This window comes from Panicum hallii, chromosome 1 (assembly GCF_002211085.1).
Source record: "Panicum hallii strain FIL2 chromosome 1, PHallii_v3.1, whole genome shotgun sequence".
In the NCBI taxonomy this organism is placed as follows: domain Eukaryota; kingdom Viridiplantae; phylum Streptophyta; class Magnoliopsida; order Poales; family Poaceae; genus Panicum; species Panicum hallii.
Genome location: NC_038042.1, coordinates 57,330,847 through 57,345,322, shown reverse-complemented (window position 1 = coordinate 57,345,322; position 14,476 = coordinate 57,330,847). Strand labels below are relative to the sequence as shown.

General features: G+C 46.0%; 2 protein-coding genes across 3 annotated transcripts; one reads left to right on the top strand and one right to left on the bottom strand.

Moving 5' to 3' along the window:
• The first annotated feature begins 449 nt into the window (after window positions 1-449).
• On the top strand, window positions 450-5,704 carry LOC112884431 (ATP-dependent DNA helicase Q-like 3). 2 transcript variants are annotated; one of them, XM_025949817.1, is made up of 21 exons: window positions 450-637; window positions 836-946; window positions 1,041-1,197; window positions 1,312-1,419; window positions 1,519-1,526; window positions 1,610-1,693; window positions 1,996-2,136; window positions 2,233-2,267; window positions 2,364-2,447; window positions 2,537-2,625; window positions 2,790-2,942; window positions 3,046-3,142; window positions 3,393-3,396; window positions 3,482-3,631; window positions 3,699-3,791; window positions 3,875-3,940; window positions 4,013-4,140; window positions 4,257-4,348; window positions 4,455-4,585; window positions 4,710-4,816; window positions 5,036-5,704. In XM_025949817.1, the coding sequence occupies exons 3-21, from the start codon at window positions 1,047-1,049 to the stop codon at window positions 5,562-5,564; spliced, it is 2,250 nt and encodes a 749-aa protein (XP_025805602.1). In that variant the 5' UTR covers window positions 450-637; window positions 836-946; window positions 1,041-1,046; the 3' UTR covers window positions 5,565-5,704. The 2 variants fall into 2 exon arrangements, with proteins under 2 accessions (XP_025805602.1, XP_025805608.1); XM_025949823.1 differs by lacking the exons at window positions 450-637; window positions 836-946; window positions 1,041-1,197; window positions 1,519-1,526 and having other exon boundaries at window positions 1,309-1,419.
• A 58-nt stretch (window positions 5,705-5,762) lies between these two features.
• Window positions 5,763-10,016, bottom strand: LOC112884446. Its single transcript, XM_025949833.1, has 8 exons — window positions 9,647-10,016; window positions 8,865-9,349; window positions 8,366-8,563; window positions 7,965-8,237; window positions 7,705-7,807; window positions 7,159-7,277; window positions 6,793-6,969; window positions 5,763-6,680 (listed from the first exon to the last, which is right to left on the bottom strand). Exons 2-8 carry the CDS (start codon window positions 9,174-9,176, stop codon window positions 5,895-5,897), a joined length of 1,968 nt encoding a protein of 655 aa, XP_025805618.1. The 5' UTR covers window positions 9,177-9,349; window positions 9,647-10,016; the 3' UTR covers window positions 5,763-5,894.
• Window positions 10,017-14,476: the final 4,460 nt, after the last annotated feature.

The window sequence follows — 14,476 nt, the reverse complement described above, 5'->3', positions numbered from 1 at the left end:
AAAATAAAAGTATAATGACTCGCAATCTAGCTCTAAGAATTTCTAAAGCTAGGTATAAAAAGTTTTAAAAACTTCATAAATTTTCTAGAGTTGAAGGTATACCAAACACGCGCTTAAAGAGTGAGCTTCAAGCCTTCATGTTTCTAGAAGACGTGAGCTGCGGAGATGCATATCCTTGACGTTGACGATGACGATAAGAATTACTTGGAAAATAAAATGTATTCGATCGGCTGCAGACCTGTTAGCAGATCAATCTTAAATGGTTATGACGGTGGGACAGAAAGGCCAGACGTTCTTCTTGTCGACACCGTATTATGTTCATTTCTTTATATGGAAAATTTAGCTTTGTTTAGGGGAAATGTAAATACTTCGGGATTTTTGGATTTTGGGCCTAACTTTGTCGGATCAGACCTAGCTGGCGCAAAAGGCCCAAACTTAGGCCCGGCCCGGGGCCTCACAGATGCTGACGGGCTCAGATGCTGACACCGTCGTCGTCGTCCTCCCCGCGCCGCCGGTCCGGCTCCCGCCCCACTGCCGCACCTCGTAGTCGCCGCTCTCCACCCCCCCTTCCCTTCCATTGTTTTGGGTTGGCGAGGACTTGTGATAGATCAGGGCGTCGCATTGATTTGTTCTGTTGGTAAGGAACCTTCCCCCGATTCCAGGATTGTGTTCTGTTCTCGGCGATCGTTCAACTTCTGCGAGCAATTAAATCGAAGTCTTTCTTCCTCTTCTCGATTTACCAGCCGTTTCCTTTGCTTCGTGGTGGCGTATAATAATCTGAAACGTTAATTGCTTCTTCCTTTTTTTTCCCTTTTCTTTTTATGTTCTTCCTCAGCGCGCAACCTCAGTTGATGCCGTAGGAATTGGGACACAAGGTGGGGGTGGGCAGTTTATTTTCCAAGAGATTGGGATTTAACTGAACCACCACGCCGGCGGCCGGTCTGCGGTAAGTCTGTGGCTGTTGTGTTTCAAATCTTTGCAATGCTCTCAGTGTTTGTGGCGACGTGGCGTTCTCTCATTCCTCACATTGTGTTGTTCAGCTCAAAATGAAGGGAGTACTTCCCATTAAGGGTGCATCGGCGGCCTCAGGGCGTGAAAAGAAAGCTCCTAAGGAGCTTGAGAATGTCTTGAACCAATATTTTGGATATTCAGGATTTCGAGGAAAACAACTCGAAGCTATCGAAGCTGTTTTATCAGGTCTACTCCCTTGCTTGCTTGTGTGTTCTTATCTTCATATTGACTGACACAGGTGTGCTGAGATGTTTTCAATGTTATGGGCTTTGTTTGATATGTTAAACAATTTACCTGCAGGACGAGATTGCTTTTGTTTGATGCCGACTGGAGGTGGAAAGTCGATGTGCTATCAGATTCCAGCTCTAGTTAGGGCAGGCATTGTTCTTGTTATTTCACCCTTGATAGGTGAATTGACCTGTCAATTTTCCGTAATGCGATAATATTTGTTACTTGAAAACATACTGACGGTTACTTAATTCAATTGAAAAAAAATCTGCTAATCAGCACTGATGGTAAGATTTATTAGCCTTACATCTTTTCCTGTTATTCCTCATATGCCATGGAACATCATGTGCTCAGCATGTGAAATTTACAGGAGAACCAGGTTGCGAGCCTGAAAAATAAAGGAATTCCAGCTGAATTTCTCTCTTCAACTCAGACATCTCACACAAAACAAACAGTAAGGTCCCAACATGGTGTGAAGTAATTCTCTACCAGGATATGCTCAATTAATGTGCTAATTTTGGACTCTCCTGTAATCATTTCAACTGACATCATAGCCTCAACTTGTATACTGAACTAGATACCCCATAATGCAATTATTTCATGTAGTACGATAGCTTACTCCCTGAGAATCGGCACTTAAACTTTTTTTTTTGAACTAGGCTACTGTATCTAGTAACGAATTAATAACCATCTCTTCTCTAGCTGCTCTGGTTTTTGGAATTTACAATTTTATTGTATGTATGCTCCTCTCCTCAGATACATGAAGACCTTGATTCTGGTAAACCTTCCTTAAAGTTGCTATATGTCACTCCTGAGCTTGTTGTGACACCTGGTTTCATGGCAAAGCTTAAGAAGCTCTACCATAGAGGTCTTCTTGGTCTTGTTGCTATTGATGAGGTCTGAATTAAATAATGACTTTATTAACATTTTGTTTTTTCTTTGATCTGTTATAAATGGCATCTGCTGCTTATATCTGCCATTCCTTTTCTACAGGCTCACTGTATTTCAACTTGGGGCCATGATTTCAGGTATGTAGTGATTTGTTTGTTTTTTGTTGAATACTTATCATCGATCTTCAAATTAGCAAATTTTCACCGAGAAAATTCTGTTTCAATAAAATGCAGACCTAGTTACCGGAAGCTTTCATCATTGAGGAAGCAGTTCCCAGATATCCCTTTGTTAGCTTTGACAGCAACTGCTGTCCCAAAGTAATGCAATCTGCCAACCTCAATTTTACTATCTCTACTTTTTCCTCATCATATTTGCATGGTCTGATCTCATTCTTTTCCTCTGCCAGAGTCCAGAAAGATGTCATATCATCATTGTGCCTGCAAAATCCAGTAATTCTTCAGGCATCATTTAATCGACCTAATATATTCTATGAAGGTAATGTTTTGACTTTGTTGATCATTCATTGGCATCATGGTTCAAGGGCTTGTCAACATGTCTTTAGTTCTTTTGCTCGAATGGACTGTTTTTCCCAAATAGATTAGGTTACTTATTTTTTCTAAATTTCTCCTCTGTTATATTCTGATCTATCAAATTTGCAGTTCGTTACAAGGATCTTCTTGATGATGTTTATTCTGATATATCAAATTTACTGAAGTCAAGTGGAAACGTTTGCTCAATTATATATTGTCTTGAACGGGCAGCTTGTGATGATCTAAGCATGCATTTGTCACAGCAGGGTGTCTCTTCTGCTGGTATGCTGATTTAAAGTCGTAATTAACACGTAACAACTTCAAATTGGACTAGGATTGCTGCACTGGGAATTGTTCTGATGTTTCTATGTGCTTCTCCTACTAGCTTATCATGCTGGCCTAAATAGCAAAGTGCGAAGTTCTGTTCTTGATGACTGGCTTTCATCGAGAACTCAAGTTGTAGTGGCAACTGTAGCATTTGGGTATTGCTTCTCTTCATTTCCTTCTATTCATTTCAGACATTTGATATGCTGATTCCCTTTCACAAGTTTCAGAGTATACATGCAATATTTGACAACAAATTAACTACACACATTTGACCTGTAGTTTATAATTTGTTTTTGCTTGTGTCATTATTCTAATTAATTTGTAATACTAATGCGGTACTGTATTCATGTATATTGCCACTTCAATATGGGTCTTCGACTTGGTTTGTGGATGCTGCTCCCACAGAATGGTATGTAATAATACTGTTCCATTTTATCCCGTTCCTATTTCTGCACAAGTGCTTGGTAATATATTGGAACTGTCGTCTTTTTCAGGGTATTGATAGACAAGATGTCCGTATTGTGTGCCACTTCAACTTGCCTAAGTCAATGGAATCCTTCTACCAGGAGTCAGGACGAGCTGGTCGTGATCAACAGCCTTCCAGGAGTGTTTTGTATTATGGATTAGATGATCGGAGGAAAATGGTAACTAGTTTTCAAATAATACATTTTGCCATTTTGAACAGTAAAACTGACATGTGTGATCTGGCAGGAGTTTATTTTGAGAAACACCAAAACTAAGAAATCGCAGTTGTCTTCCTCTTCGAATGAGCTTTCGGAGAAGGCCCTAGCTGACTTCAGTCAGGTTCTTAGTACCAAATATATTTATTGGTCTACTAGATCATGCAGTTGGTCTCAATGTAATTATATTTGCCTCTCTTGATGCAGATTGTTGACTACTGTGAAAGTTCTAGCTGCCGGCGAAAAAAGATTATTGAGAGCTTTGGAGAGAAAGTATGAGAACAATGTTGGACTTGTCAGTATGTTTTCTGCTTTATGTCATTGCATATTATCTTTATGGTGTAGGTACAACCAACTTTGTGCCAACGCTCATGCGATGCTTGCAAGCACCCAAATCTGGTGTCCTCACGTCTGGAGGAACTTCGTCGCGTGCCCAACTGTCGCTTTAATAAGATCTCTCCGGTGTTTCAAAGGTATGCACCATGCTTGGCTTTATTTTTTAAGATTTTATTTGTTTGATGACTCTTAGTGGGTTCATCTCTTACACTGGCATTTTTGGTGTATTGGAATCTTTTTGTCTGCATGACAGCTCACTAGTTAATCCAGCACACTTGGACACAGAATTCTGGAATCGTGAAGATGAGGCAAGCATATCAGCTGAAGACATATCAGATTCTGATGGTAGAAGTGTCTAACATTACTCTCTTTTAATTTCATTTTTAGAAGATACCTCTGATTGTTACTCACGTAGCTGCAGTGCACTAAAATCTGCATTTTTTCGAGGCAGATGGGAATGAGGTAGTGAGTAATATTGCCATTTCAAAGATTCCATCAAATGCTGCCCTGGATGCAAAATTTAAAGCCCTGGAGCGTGCTGAAAATGCTTATTATCAAGGCAAAGGTCAGACCAAGCAGCAGGTGATTCAGACGTTGCCCTTTTATTGTTATTGTTTGTTTGAAGATAAGGACGCATTAAAACTGCTTGCTCAAGCTTTCATACACAATTACTAGTTCTAAACTTCAAACGGCACTGATGTAACAGGGTGGCCTTGTTGACAAGAAAAGCATCTCTCAGGCGTTAAGAGATGCATGCTGGAAAAGATTGTTGGATGCCCTTGGACAAGCAAAGCTGCGACTTGGAAATCTACCGTAAGTCTGCTTCCAGTTTGGCACTGTTAGAAATGTGATTCCACAGTACTAGTCCATTATGAAATTCTTTCCCTTCACATGGTGACAAACCAAAGTTACCCGAACATCTAAATTAACCATCTAATACATTGTGAATTTGTTTTTCTCTTGCACTGTACCACTTACAGAAAAATAGCCTCAAGTTTTACATACTTCTTTTGTGACTTGGCATGCTTTCAGATGCGATGAGGCCGCCTCTGCCACACACCTTGAAACAGAGTGCTTCAAAAAGTATGAGAAAGTGGGTAAGACATTCTACAACTCACAGATTGCTGCTACAGTACGGTGGCTGTCATCTGCAACATCCAACCAGATGCATGATCGTTTCCACACACTCATTGATCAAGCTACAGATCATAGTGTGTCAAGCTCCCCTGACATCGTCCCAGAATCACCTCCAGCACCTACTGAAGTCGTCAGCGCAAGCCCAGGAGAAACCATTAGCTACGAAGCTAATGACAAACCGCAGAATATTCATGACTTGGAAAAGACGAAGCATTCCAATGAGTCTGCAAAGACTATTGTAGCTTCAGCTGGAAACATGGAGCTCCCCACAATACCATCGTTCAGAGAATTCTTGAGCCAAAAAGGAAAGGATCGTGCAAAGAGTTCTTCACATTCTAATGCGGGGAGCCAGCCTTCTGGTTTCCGTAGGAAATCTAGTGGTCTAGTTGAGAAGCAAGAAAGCAGCAAGAAGATGAAATCGTGAACCTGACTTGTCTGTTGCACTTCTCCCCTTGAAAAGATTTTTTGCAGCAGAAATCTGACTAGAATTTTTCCTCTTTGCTGAAATTTACATTGTAGCGAATCATTTCTGCATCCTAATGATAATTTTCCAACCCCCGTCAATTAAGGGTATTTTTAGCTTCTCGTACGGATGTACGGCATATCGAACCAAGCACAATAGAGTTGTGGCGAACGGTGATAAATTTCAAATAATGTTTAGATACATTTATCGTAACTAGCACCTATTTCATCAGCTTTTACAACGGTTAACAACTACATGGAAGTATATGTATTTAACTATGAAGATGTATTGTTAAGACTCATCCATAGGATCAGAGGAATCCTTCTCAAGCTCAGAGATCAGCTGCTCGATGTTTCTTCTGTATATAGGCATGTAATGATCATTGATCATCATTTTCGAAAGCCTCAGCTTGCCATACAGAGATCTTGGCGTCAAGAAGATCCCCATGCTGCTCTCTGACTCCCCATTTGTTGCATCATCCTGATGAACATCAGATTCCTCTTCATGAGCTGTTTCTTCTCTACAGGAAGTTAATATATGCATGATTTTTCCAGGAGGGTAAAACCTATGCACTTCCTTCGTCTCACTGAGCACATCTTCAGCCACGCCACCCACCTCCTCAGCAATTGTACTTTCAGTCATCTCTTCTACTATGTCATCGTCTTCTCCTTCCCTCTTCCTGTACAACTCGCTTTCGAGTTGCTGCCACAGCTCCACATCAGTCATCCTGTCCTCGTCCACATGGTGATCAACGATGTCGTCATCGCTGTCTACCTTGTCATCTACCAAGCCAATAGCATCGACCGCCACAGCAACAGAACTCTGAATGTCTTCTGATGCAGTGCTTTGGATAGCTCCTGATGCAACTGTCTCTGAGGCTTCTACAGTGGTTTCAGTCAACAGCGAAGTGGATTCCAATCCACCACTTGTAGATGTTCTTATTTCCTCTGATGTGACAGTTGAGGTAGATGAAACATTATTTCGCCGTCTTGGTCCAATACAAGTCCATGAGGATAGTTGTAGTGCCGGTCTTGTCCATGCTGCCTGCGCTACACTACGAGCTCTCCTCATTACAACCTGACCATAACAATATTATCACTTAAGTCATGGACAGTGCAGATGTATCAAACTCAAAGCCAAACTAAGCTTCCTGAAGATGGTGTAACACATGAAGCTTTTGAAAGGTAACCTGTGTCCCGGTAGATACTGGTCTTAAGATGGCACCAGCACCAGCTACTCTTGCTTTAGCATTTGCCATAGAAGGGAGTCGGGATCCCAAGGCTGACGCAGAACGATAAAAAGTGCTTAGGATTCTGGTTTGTTCAATCTGGTGACGGAGATCATTTAGCCAAGCAGATGCTGTCACCTGTTATGAAGGAATATTAGCATCATCTCAGGTTCTTATGAAAGAAGCACAATCTATGTGTGTGCGCTAATAAATGCTCTTATGTAAGAAGTACAATCTATGAGTGTGTGCTAACAAATTTCTAGCGAAGAGCAGCTATATTTCTGTATCACATGGTATTGGCAAAGTCAGGAATATCAAGTAAGAAACCTCTGAACGAAGATCATCGACTGAAGCAGCTGAAAATGTTGGAACCAAATCAGCTCCATTGATGACTGTAGTGATAAAATGCACTCCTGACTCTGCCAGTTCCCACGTCATACATGCAGCTGTAAAACAGAGCATTGTATAAGAAACGTACATCTCCTTAATATCTCATTTCTTAGTCTAATGGAGTTTAAGCTTATCCAAAATTCTAGGACAATAGCAACATCAATTTTAGGATATAAAACTTATGACAGTTACAATCATAATATCAGTTGAAGAGACATTATCCACAGCTTACTTCTAGTATTTGGATTTTATCAAATATCAACAGAGTTACAACGTCGATCACAAGTTGAAACCAGGCTGTGCGCTATCTACTATACCAGTTGCCTCTGTGAGTGTAAGGACATAACAGAAGCAAGCAAGTATATACATTAACAAAAAGGGAGGGACAATGGCCCGAAAAATGAGAAAGGATGCATGGCATGGTTTTCATGGTTTGATCAACAAATTAATCTTTAGAAAAAAAAAACATCGTAATATGGAAACCTGGAGCAAACGCCACACAAGTAGTAGAGGCAAACTCCTTCTGCTCCCTCAGGATGTATGTCAAGAGAGCAGCTGTACCACCCCCAAGTGAATGTCCAACAACCTACATAGAAAGCCATGAGCACCAATCAATTAAACACTTAAGAAGACACATGTAGAAGTAGCCATGATGCACCATAAGCCATAAAGTGGTCCGGGTGTAGTGATGCTCACTACTCTAGCAAAGGATACAAGAAAACGAGGTATAAAACAACAAGTACCTTTATTTTAAAGTCTGGATACATGTGTAATGCTTGTGCCAGACAAGGTGCTGCGAGCTTTGCAATCCACCTAGCAGCTGCAACCATCCCAAAATGAGCATATCCTAGTACTAAATCGCTAACGCCACCTTCCTGTAAAATTGTATGGTGAAATGGAACCACAGCGCCAGTGGCAGCTGTTAATGTATCTCTGATGCTATGAGTTCCCCTAATTAATAAAAGTATGCACTGTTTGTCTCTATCAAGCAAAATAGTGAAAGCTGGCTTCAAAATCTGCAAGGAAACCACAGAAGTTCCTGAATCAATGCAAAGTAGACAGTGTTCTTGCTCACAGCAATTGGAATACAAAATCAGCAAAAGAATGGTTACCCATAATAAAACAATAGGTAGTTTTCACTCACTCCTGCTTTAGGTTCTTGCATAAGAACATCCTCCGCAGAGTAGCCAGTTGCCTCCAAAAACAATGGGAATGGCTTTTTCGAGAAATGCCAGCAAAGTGTCAGCAAATTCAGATGATACTTCAAGTCCGAAATCACTTCCGCTCCTTTGAGCTCCACACTATCATTTCCAGCATATATGCTTGCTACTGATAAGTTTCCCTGGAACATATTTAAGAATCAGAGCTATCAGAAACTTGTGAGAGTACTGGCAACCAAAGTGCACCCTGTAATTTTTGGTTCATCGAAAAACACAACTATTCAAATCTTATGATGGACAGCACCATGCTGGTAATCTATTGGAAGAGAGGATGACACGTACAAGATAGGAGTGAAATGTAAGAGACAAAGCTATATCGGCTGCCAAGCCTATAATGCAGAACACCCCGCATTGGCTTTCAACCTCCAAGGATCAGAATTAGATCGAAAGGAACAAATTACCAACAGATTATCAGTCACCAACCTGCCTCTTGAGGAGGAAGCTGATCCCAAAAGCAAGGTCACCGATGGGCCACTTCCCAAGGGTCTCTGAATACGTGAACCGCAATGTCTCTGACAGAGTCGAGATGGTCTCTAGCCAAGTAGCAGGGGCTCGCACATCCCTCCGTGACACCCGACTCCTGCTGGGAGAATCTGGCACACCCCTGGCCCCCACATCCCTGCTGTTGCTGCATTCCCCTTCCTGATTCAGTCTCTCTGTCTGCAGGCGCCGGTTCAGCGTATAGTAAAGCAGGGCGGCAGCCCCTGCTGCGGTTGCCATTGTCGCGGTCGCCATGCCACGGGCAAAGGCCTACAGGCCTCACACCCCCAGCTTCCTCAGTTGAGATGTACAGCCTCTGCCGCAGTTCCAAACCAGAGTATTAATGACGCAGTAGATAGCGTTATTTAATTGCTGTGCCTTCCACTGGAGATGCGATCTTGATTCTTGGGGGCAGTACAAAGTCAAACCTGGTACCACACACAGAAAAGTGAAGTTTTTATTTCAGCAAGGCCATCGATTGGGCACGGAGGTGGACACTGATCACTAATAACCTAATTTTCCCAGTGGCATGAGCAGTAGCAGCATCCCCACGGCACCCCACCCCATGAAAACTACAGCAATCCACCAATAGGCGCAAGTCCAACACAGACGAACTAAGGTATCCTCCATGGTTCCCGGGAGAACTGAACACCGAAAGCTACCGAGAGAACAACAAGGCCGGTCAGGAAATCAACCAGGGAAAGATGTTGGATTGGAGATGGTACCTCAACCAATGCGCGGCGGCAGCTCTCGATCGGATTGGCCTGGGAGGCCGGTCGGAAGCCGCTAGGGTTTTGGGAGGGGAGCGGGATTCAGGATGCGCCGCCTGCCCGGTGCGAATTTGGTGGGAGGGGAGAGAGAGATAGGGAGACTGTGGCCTAATCCGCGTCGAATCTTGCGGGCGGCGACTGGGGACGGGGCGCGCCTCCTTTTGCCTTTTCCGGGAAGAAGCGGTTGCGCTCGTGCACTCGCGCAGCCGCGCCGAAGCCTCAACTGCTCTGCTCTGGGTGGTGGCTGAAGCGGTGGGTTTGTGCTTTGCGGTGCGGCGAGGCAAGGCAGCCAGACACGGAGACAGACCCCCCCAGCAAAGGTGAAGGTGGCCGACCGAGGAGGCGAAACCGCGTTGCAGGTTGCTTCGGGGCCAAGCGGGCTCTCTCTTCTCTGGGGTTTCGTCACAGGTCGCGCCTAGAGCATTGGGCCCAGTCCGAGGTCTACTCCATCTCCATGTTCACAAGTTTGTAGGCCATTTCATTTTTGCCAAGGAAAAAAAAAGACGTCCAGCCCGCTCCGGCCATTTTGCTTTTTTTTCCCCTCATCACTTGACCTGGCCTTCATTCGCCAACGTACGAGTGACTTTCCTGAACCGCCTCACCGTCCTGGCTGGCCACGCCCGCCACCGCCCCGCACCTCGCACCGCGACGGCGCCGTTCGCGAGCTCATCCTCCCGTTCCCCTCCCACCCGGCCTTCCCCGCGGGCGTCAAGACCGCCAAGCGCCAGGGGCTTACCGCCCATGCTCTCCGGTGCGCTCGTCGTCGCCTCCGCCGGCCTCCGCAGGCCGCTCGGTGATCGGGCCCGTGCCCGGTCGGACAGCCCGGACCGAGTGGTCGCCGTGCTCTCCGATTTTTTTTTGCTGGCGGATGCAGCCGCGAGCTTGGCGTCCCGCGGATCGCGTTCTCACCCTCCGCCAGCAACTTGCTGCGGCGCGAGGATGAGGACGTCGACGAGAGCCTGATTCCGTTCCCGGAGATTCCCGGCGCCCCGGCGTACCTGTGGCGGCAGCTGTCGCAGCTGTACCGGACGCTCAAGGATGGCGACGAGGTCTCGGAGGGTGTCAAGCGCAACTTCGTGTCCAACGTGTTCCGGCGGCTTGAGGAGCGTTACCTCCGCGCCGCTCGCGGACCTGGGCTTCGGGCGCGTGCGCGCGTGCCGCAGGTGGCCGCGCTGCGGCACCTCGCGGTGGGGGTGGTTCGTGAACGCGCGGCTGCTTGTGGACGTGGCGGGCGCCGGTCGCGGACGAGGTCGCGCGTGAGCAGGATGCTGCAGTCGAGGGCGGGAAGTTGGATGACGTGGCAGCGCGGGCGAAGGAGCTCGCGGAGGAGCCATGGCGGCGGTAAGCGATGGCCCGGCCCTTCTCTTCTCCGGGACAGCGTGGTGCGGGTCCGCGTGGGAGTGCGAATGGCCCAAGTCCACATGCGCATGCTATTGGAGCCTTGCCTGCGTTGCCAGGTGAAAATAAGCATCAAATCCCGTGAGCCGTTGGATCCGTTCTCGACGTTGTATACATAGGCGAAAGTTACGACGAAGTCACTGAATCTGGCTCCGTCGTATCCTCTCCCGCGGTCGGTCCTTCCGTATCAAAATGAAACCGCTGCTTCCATCCTGCCCCCGTCTCCAAGCCTAACCCCATCGACCATCACCACGACCTCCACCACGCGCCGATCGCCGCCCTCCGTTGCTCCGCGGTGGATCCGTGCGGCCGCAACCTGTTCCCACCTCTCCGCAGCGGAGATGCCCAGCGCGTGGGGCCTTCTGCGCTGCGGAATCAGGCGTCGTTCGGTTTTGTCGGAACGGGCCGTTTTCGGGGGCCGTTCCGGGTGGAACGGAGCAGCCTGTATTGAAAACCGGAGTGTTCTGGCCAGGATCGAAACCTGGTCTGGCCGCTGCCGAACGAAGCCTCAGTCGGATTGCAGTCGCCGGTGAGAACTAGATGGGAGGGGACCGGGATGGGGCCAATGGGGACGGGGATGTGAGGGCGGGCGTCAGAGGCGAAGTTGGTGGGCGGAAAAGAGGGGGGAAGACCATGCGGTGTTGGGTTAGGACTTCCGTTGTGTTGGTGGGTGCGAAGGGGGGATTAGGGAGGTGCAGGGGGCTAATCTAGGGTTCGGGTCCTGGGTAGACATGGATGGGTAGTTCATAAACTTTGGCTGCGTCGAGATTTGGTGGAGTTCCTTCGCGGCTCTGGCAAAATGTAGGGTTCAGTCCTGTGTTCATATCTTCAGACTATGAGAGGACTGTAGGTCTTCTCTATGTTACATAGGGCTTTGTAGAGAGGCTTAGGGGTGTCCCCGGTGGATCTAGGTGACTCTCCGCGCAAGTTAGGCGTGATTTTGAACGGTTGAGACTTGTTGGAAAAGGTTGATGCGAGTACCCCTTTACCCAACGTGATCGTTTGGGTGAGCCGCATGATCCTTGTGTCATGTGGGGTAAAGATGTACACCCTTGCAAGGTTAATTAATCAATTCGAATTGCCGCGCTCTCGGTCATGAGCAAGCTCAATATCCAATGAATTCTTCGTAGAAGTATCATCTATGTTTGGTTTTGGCTTACGTCACCTCATGTTAATTTATTCATTTAGTAATTCAATCAACTAAAATTGTGAGATGGGTTGGGCAAGATAATTAAATTGCTAGAAAACTAGGTGTTGGATTAGAGAGCTCCCGCTTATGCAAACTTACTTAACCCTAAAGGCTTATCTTGTAAGCCCTCATTTGCATACTCCTTAGTTATTAAATTTGCGTAAGTCTTGCAAGTAGTTTTGTATTCATATTGCTTTTTAAACTAAGTTGCAGGTGAGACGGAAGTGGTGTTTGACCACTTTTACCCCGCCGATCCCGGTGCGGGGGAGGAACAAGTCGTTGTGGCCTCGACGGTGTCCTTGAGCCACGTTTATCAAGTTATCTGTTGCACAATCGTTTCTTTTGGGATATCATATTAAACACTAAACTTTATGTTTCATGATCCTTTTATATACTACTTGTGAGCCCAAGGCTTATATTTTGTTGTAAACCTTTAATTTCATATTTGAACCCTCCTATGTTGAATTTGTAATGGTTATTTATCAAACGTTGAAATGCTTAAAATTGCTCTTTGTGGTTCATCAACAATATATGTGATTGTAAACGGTATATGTGTATGCACGATCTTAGACGTATGGTGGAGCACATACCAGAACTTACGGATTTGATATTATTTTCGGCGAATGACGTGCCGGTTGTTCATAACTTAGATGTGGGTTAACACGTGGCACGCTCTCGGGCGAGCGCGTGTTAGCTCTCATGTTAATGAACCTTAATGAAATGTTGTTAAATTAAGCGGTTCTTACATTATCCATCCAAAATAATCAAACGCGAAACGCAACATTTTCTGATTCTAACAGATACAAAGTCACCAGCCAAACACGCTAACCAAATCCATCAAAAAAAATTGGATCAATGTAGAATCAATCCAGCTACAGATGCAAGAGATTACGAACACGCGCACGCAAATCCTATACCCGGTAGCGTATCAAACGCGACCGGCACGCCTGCAACATCAAACCCTAGATCATCTCGAACAAAATCCAAACAATCTGGGTGCCACCAACTTCAATGGCGAGAGGGGAGAAGCTCGAACTCGAAGCTGGGACCGACTAGGAAGGAGAGGCACCTGAAGAACTCGACGACGGGGCCCGGGAGTCGAGGAGGGGCGAGCAGTCGAGCACCGACGTGTCGGAGACCGCGGGTGGCGCAGCTCCGTGGCTACGGACGACGACGACGAGGTGGGACGGGGGAGGGGCATCTAGGGTTTCGCCAGAGGCCGCCGCCGCTCGAGAAGGCCAAGGCGCGGAACATTCCGGGGTGGGGAGTCTCGCGCAACCGCGCCGAAGCCTCAACTACTCTGCTCAGGGTGGTGGCTGGCTGGAGCGGTGGGTTTGTGCCTCGCCGTGCGGCGAGGCAAAGCGGGTTCTCTTCAATATTGTTGCCAAAAAAATAGATGTTCAGGCCGCTCTTTGCTTTTTTTCCCCCTCAGGCTGTCTCCCACGGTGCTCTCTAAACCGTTCTCTACCCTATATATAGAGAAGATTATGTTCTCTATTGATCCAGCAGCGTTCTCTAAATGGTCCTCTAAAATAGAGAACGCTACAGGTTTCCTCTATATATATAGATTCTCTCTCCTTTTCTCTATCTTTTCTTTACGTTTTGAACACTAAATTAAATAAAAATAAAATATGTCCATAGTATTTGAGGTATGATAAATACGTACGTACAAAAATTTAGAACAAAATACGTTTCTAATATAGGGTTTAATGTATAGAGAACGAGATTTAGAGAACGTCATTGGAGAGAAATGAGATACAGAGAAGAGAATCTTGTAGAGAATTCTGTAAACGAAGGATATAGAGAAAAATACAGAGAACGACGGTTGGAGATAGCCTCGTGAGTCAGGACCGACCTAGCCTCCATTCGCCAACGTACGAGTGACTTCCCTGAACTGGCGATCCCCAAGACAAAGCACTGGATGCACACGATGGTGAGCTGCAGAGGACAGCAGTGGAGAACAACACCGGATGTATACGGTGTGTGGTGCACGAAGTACAGTGGAGAGCCTGTAGATACAAAGGGGACTGTGCTTCGTGGCTCGTGGGCGAGGAGGATGCGCGGCGCCGGCGCTAGCTGGCTGTGGTTCACAAACACATCACCATACGTACACCATGTTCAGTTATCACATCTACTACGAACAAACCAACCAAAACAGTGAAACACTCGTGTATCACATCCATGTGCGTAATTTATAG

Excerpts from the sequence above, each read along its gene's own strand:
- LOC112884446 (XM_025949833.1), bottom strand. The coding sequence starts at position 9,176 with ATGGCGACCGCGACAATGGCAACCGCAGCAGGGGCTGCCGCCCTGCTT. Across the intron at positions 8,564-8,864 it reads GCTTCCTCCTCAAGAGGCAG|GGAAACTTATCAGTAGCAAG; the intron begins GTTGGTGACTGA and ends AATATGTTCCAG. Across the intron at positions 6,681-6,792 it reads CAGTATCTACCGGGACACAG|GTTGTAATGAGGAGAGCTCG; the intron begins GTTACCTTTCAA and ends TGTTATGGTCAG.
- LOC112884431 (XM_025949817.1), top strand. The coding sequence starts at position 1,047 with ATGAAGGGAGTACTTCCCATTAAGGGTGCATCGGCGGCCTCAGGGCGT. Across the intron at positions 3,632-3,698 it reads TAGATGATCGGAGGAAAATG|GAGTTTATTTTGAGAAACAC; the intron begins GTAACTAGTTTT and ends GTGATCTGGCAG. Across the intron at positions 3,792-3,874 it reads CCCTAGCTGACTTCAGTCAG|ATTGTTGACTACTGTGAAAG; the intron begins GTTCTTAGTACC and ends CTCTTGATGCAG.